Here is a 5,358-nt window from a genome sequence, read left to right as displayed (position 1 = left end):
GGACTCTGGGGAAATTGACAGAATGATGAGGGAAACAGCACAGACCCCTCCTTCTGGAGCTCACCGAAGAGCAGGAAGTGCAGAGAGCAGCAAAGAGGCTCCCTGGCGAGCATTCAGTGTCATCACCGACTGAGGCGTGCCATGCCGCAAGCACGCAGCCTATCAGCATGGGAAACTCTAGCTTCTGGAGGATTGCGGAAGGCTTCTCTGAGGAAGTGACATCTGAGCCGAGATCTGACACGCACGCAGATGTTAATCAGGTGCAGAGAACCCCCAGAGGGCAGTGCTGGACGGAGGCAGGGCAAGCCCCCGCAGGCCTGGAGCCACAGAGGATTGGGGTGGGGGCGCCTGGGCGCCTCAGTCAGTCAGGCATCCGACTCCTGCTCAGGTCATGATCTTGCAGTTCGTGGGTTTGAGCCCCGCATTGGGCTCTGTGCTGACAGCTGGGAGCCTGGAGCTGCTTCGGATCCTGTGTCTCCCCCTCTCTCTGCCCCTTCCTTGCCTGTGCTCTGTCTCTCTCTCTCAAAAACAAATAAACATTAAAAAAAATTAGGGGTGCCTGGGTGGCTCAGTTAAGTGTAGGCTCAGGTCATAATCTCACCATTTGTGGGTTTGAACCCTGCATCGGGCTCTGTGCTGACAGCTCAGAGCCTGGAGCCTGCTTCAGATTCTGTCTCCCTCTCTCTGACCCTCCCCTCTTGTGCTCTGTCTCTTGCAAAAATAATTTTTAAAAAAAGGATCGGGTTGTGTGCAGACAGCACTTAGAATCCGCTGGAGGACACTGGACTCTGTGCACGGATGACACGATGGAAGGCATCCTTACAGGGGCCATTGAGGTGGCATGGAGAAGTGACTCCCGGGAACAGGGGTGGGGTGGAGGGGCTGGGTGGCCCCTGAGGGGGCTGTCCGCTGGGAAGCTGGAGTGGGGAACAGTTCCAGGTACGGCGAATCCTCACAGGTCCCTGACCACTCAGACGTCCACGCGGACGCAGGGAGACATCCAGGTTGGCTCTGGCTGACTTCATGGACGGGGCCGTCAGCTGTGAGCGGACACAGTAGGAGAGGGGCAGCTTTGGGGCTGGGGGTCACAAACCCCACGGGCTAGATGACATCCAGCACACCCATGTCCCCGCCCCCACCCCCACCCCAGCACAGTCAGCCTTGCTGATCTAGACAGTCCCCTCCCCTTCCCTCGCTATGCTGTGGCTCCATTTTGTGGCTGACACTCGGGAGAGGAGGGGAGCTGGGGGGTTCCGGCCAAGCTCCAGATTGTCACCCGAGCTGCGAGGTACCAGCCCCCGGGGGTGGAGCACCTCACGTGCAGCAGGCACCTCCTCTTTTCCCAGGCTCGTGTGCTGGGCGGGGCTCTCTGTGAAGACACAGGTTGGGTCTACTCCCCACCCACGGGACACCTTCCTCCGTGGGGCTCCTTCCTCCGTGGGGCTCCCTCCTGATGGAAGGGGGGCCTCTGTGCTCCCCCAGGTGTTGTCTGCAAACACCAGCTGCCTGCACCCGGAGACTGTGGGGAACAGGGCTGCCCCAGCTCCTCATCAGTCTCCTAGGGCCACTTCTGGATTATTCTGCCCGCGGCAGCACCACGCAGGCACGCACATTCGTCCCTGTCATTCCAGCGCCAGGACCCCTTGGGTGTCGCTGCCCTTGGGTCCCCCCTTTCTATGGGAATTTGTTTTCAGGGCATGTGGAGGGACGATTCACAGATCGATGCTGTTAGTTTCCGGCACGTCATGTGGCCGTTAGCAGAGCAAATGGCTTCTGGGTGTCTGTGTGTCACAAAGCAGCACAGGAGGGACCAATCAGCCAAGTGTGTCTGCACGGGGACTAACCCCACCTCCGCTGAAGCGTGCGGAGAGGCTGCTTGTGCGAGAGAGGACGTGTCAGTCTGGCCCCTACAGGAAGGTGCTCACAATGTCCAATGTCAGCTGAACCAACTCTATTCACTGACAGAATCAGCTGCTACCGGAAACTACCTAAAACTGGATGAAAGCATCTAGGACAGGCTCTCATCATCCAACCCCGAAAGACTGGGTGATACTTTAGGGGCTTCAGAACTTTAAAATGACTATCGTAACAAATGGGAACATACAATTTAATGTGTGATCAATAAAATAAGGCACGGTTCCTGGCCAGCTGTCTGAAGAAACGCCTCGCCCAAGTTTTCCCCTCTCTGGCTACTTCTTTCTCACGTCCGTTCTCTCCTGATCTTTGCCCAAGTTGTGACCCGCACCTTCTTTGTTGTCTGTATTTTAGATCCCTGTGAGAGCTTCTGATACCTCAGTGTCTCTGGGAACCTTTCAAATACTCCGGACAGTGAGCAGGTTCTGGGCTGGACAGAAATCAAGATGCGGTCGACGGCAGGGACAATTCTCCAAATACACTGAGCATGTGGACCACTCAGAACAGGCAGTCTGAGCAGAGGGCCAGCAATGGAAACACACGGGTCACCGCACCTTTTATTTATTATACAAGTCGATGGGACATGATATACACTCGACTTCGTGGAACAGTCTTAATGCCTTTCAAACCCCATGGGGAAGTCACTGAGGCCGCCTCGTGCTGAGAAGCCAGAGCTTCATGCCTTCAGACGCCGTGGCCAGAAAGGACGTGCCAGGTCCGTGACCCTCCCTCCTGCAGCCGGGATTCTCCAAGGCGGTCTCCTGCCCGACAGAGTGAGGTGGCACCTGGCGCAGGGGGCGAGTCCGCGTAAGTGCCCTCCGGGGACCCAGTCTCCTCCCGCCACGGGGCACACAGGTCCCGTTAACCGGCGGTGGCCTGGGATCCAGCTCTGTGAGTCACACCGTGAACGTGGCCCAGAACCACATACCTTTACAAGCCCGCGGGTCCACGGGAAGTTCTCGCGATCGCTTAACTTAGGACACCCGGCATGGACTCACGGAGCTGGGTGGCCATGGCGGCTTGATCTGATGCCCTACGGATACAGTTGCGCCCCTGGGTCGGTTAAAATATTAAATACTTCCTGTCAGTAAACAGTGACATGAGTGCACAACAATCTACAGTCAATGACTCTTTTGGTTGAGCGGCTTCTTTTTTTTTTTCCCGCTTCCCAGCCTCTTCTAAATGCAAATTCATAGCAACTGCTCAGGACAACACAAGCCTATCTGGCCTCAGACAGTGACCCCAGGAAAACCAAGTATGTCTGCTGGACTCTCAGGAGCAAATCTGATTTTTGTGGGGCTCTAACCAGGTACTACATGAAGGATCGTTCCACATCTGTGTGGGGGAGCGCACGACGGGGCCGCACCAGGCCGCGCAGCCTACGCCGGGACCTTAACAACGCCCGATGCGTCCTTTCTTGAGGCACAAACACAATGTCTTTAAAAAAATAAAACTGTGATTTAAAAGGCCTTTATTTCACAGGGAAGAGGGATAAGAGATAAAGGCTGAAAGAAGTTTAATCGTGTTTGTATTCTTCACTTGGTCAAAAAAAACTCCGTGATTTTTTTTTTTCCTAATACATCAGGGACCTTGGCTCTTGATGGCCCCGTGGGTATCGGGACGGCTTATATCTGGACAATGAGGACAGGATCTTAGAAAACACATCACTCCTAGCCCAAGTTCATGTGATGAAATTATTGTGTATAAAGCAGTTAATCATATACATAAATAACATAAAAATAATTATCATAAATTAAAAAGTCAAACGATCTCCTGCTATTGATTCCACTGCAGGCGGGAGACGGGAGTGTGACGGAGCTGTGTCGAAGGTGCGGACTCCGGGGACCCTCTTGCGTGCTGCGTGGGGGACGGGTTTCCTTACTTCTAGGGGCACGTATTGCACGAAACGAACTCTAGCCCCGTCCTCGGCATCTCGCTGCTCAGAATGAAGATAAGAGCCGAGGCCGCTGCATTTGCAGAAGGGACGGTCCTTGGCCTCCCAGGCGGCGCTAATGCCTCTGGCTTCAGATGTCCACCACTGATGCATCATCGTTCCTTCCAGACGGTCTCCCAAATAACACAGGGTGTGTGACAAAGAGCAATCAAGGCCACAGTAAGGCAGACTTTTCATTTCATTTTGCACAGCATTAAAAAGCATCAGGAGACTAAAAACCGTCCCTGTTTCCCCAACTGAGTGGCAGGCGGGTGTGAGCCTGGGCCACCGCCTCTGACACGCGTTCACGTGTGGGAGCATGTGTCCCGGGGATGCAGAGATGGCACGCTCGAAGGCCATTAACGCTTCTACGTAATGAGCGGACGCTTCCGCTCTCACGACCGCCCGGCAGGAAAGGGCAGCAGCCGTCCTTCAGAAACACCTGGACTCTTCCACTGTGAAGAGCCGAGCCCCTTCCAGGTTTTTACAGAAAATTGGTCTTGAAGCAAATCAACCTTTGGAATTCAGTTGGAACAGAAAGAAAATGTGAATTTCTTCGCTGTTCTTCAGCGGATTTGGCTGAGCCTCAGCCGTAATAAATATATTTGGATGGCGGAGCATCCTGAGCCGGCTCCGCGGGGGCCACCAGGGGGGGACAGCACGGGACTTACTTGTCCTACACGGTGGCCTGTCCCTGGCACTGGGGCAGCGGCGCAGAACTGGATGTGGACCGACGCTCCTACAGTGCAAACGACTTTAGCGCGTTAAAAATAAAAAACGACGATTAAGTCCCGGATACATAATATGTGCTCGAAATAAAGTTAAAAAAAAAAAGAAAACCGATACTAAAAAGGAATCCGTCGTTATGTTACAAAGAGGCCTTTCAGGGCCGAGTCAGCGACCTCCAGGGACCCCTCACCCGTGACGAACTGAGGGGGGGGTCCGCGACCACGGGACACCTCCTCACACGTCTCCAGCCCAACGAATTTGCCTCAACTCAAATTTCAAAGAAGAAAAATAAGCGTCACTTTAACTTCTATCTGCTCATTCGTCAGAAAGACTCAGAAGCGAGGCAAAAACGGCGTTTCCTTGCAGCGCGTGGCCCCGTGGNGGGGGGGGGGGGGGGGGGGCGAAAGGACAGCTGCGAGCCGCTTACGTTCCTCGTAACATACCACTCACCTCGCGCGCCCCGACCCCGCGTCCGTCAGGGGCGGCGGTGTGCCGGGCACGGGCCAAAACACTCAAGCGTGCAACTTTTGCCAGGGGTCACCCCCAGGCTCGCGGTCAGGTGCCGACGCTTTCCAGGGGGGTGGGTCTGGAGAGGATTCTGCAAAGCTGTCACCCTTACTTACATCGCAATGACGATTCTCTTCTCTCGGTTTGGTATCCAGCAAACAAGTCTCAGATGCAGACAAGAACACCTGTGTGCAGGGCCCCGTGTGAGTTCTGGGCGCTTGGGCTCAGTAGCTGTACATCTGCGGCTGGGGCTCGGCCGGCACCTGCTGCTGGGG

General features: G+C 55.1%; 1 protein-coding gene across 1 annotated transcript in view; it reads right to left on the bottom strand.

Moving 5' to 3' along the window:
- Positions 1 to 5,307: 5,307 nt before the first annotated feature.
- The window catches only part of PRDM15 (PR/SET domain 15), a 61,827-nt gene continuing 61,776 nt past the window's right edge, over positions 5,308 to 5,358 (bottom strand). Inside the window, exon 25 of the mRNA XM_077755374.1 lies at positions 5,308 to 5,358. This exon is cut by the window's right edge and continues 399 nt beyond it. Within this exon, the coding sequence (XP_077611500.1) occupies positions 5,308 to 5,358 (51 nt within the window).

Source organism: Crocuta crocuta, unplaced genomic scaffold, assembly GCF_008692635.1.
Source record: "Crocuta crocuta isolate KB4526 unplaced genomic scaffold, BGI_CrCroc_1.0 scaffold675, whole genome shotgun sequence".
Taxonomy (NCBI): domain Eukaryota; kingdom Metazoa; phylum Chordata; class Mammalia; order Carnivora; family Hyaenidae; genus Crocuta; species Crocuta crocuta.
Note: the sequence above shows the minus strand (reverse complement) of the source record. Positions and strands in the feature narration are given on the sequence as shown.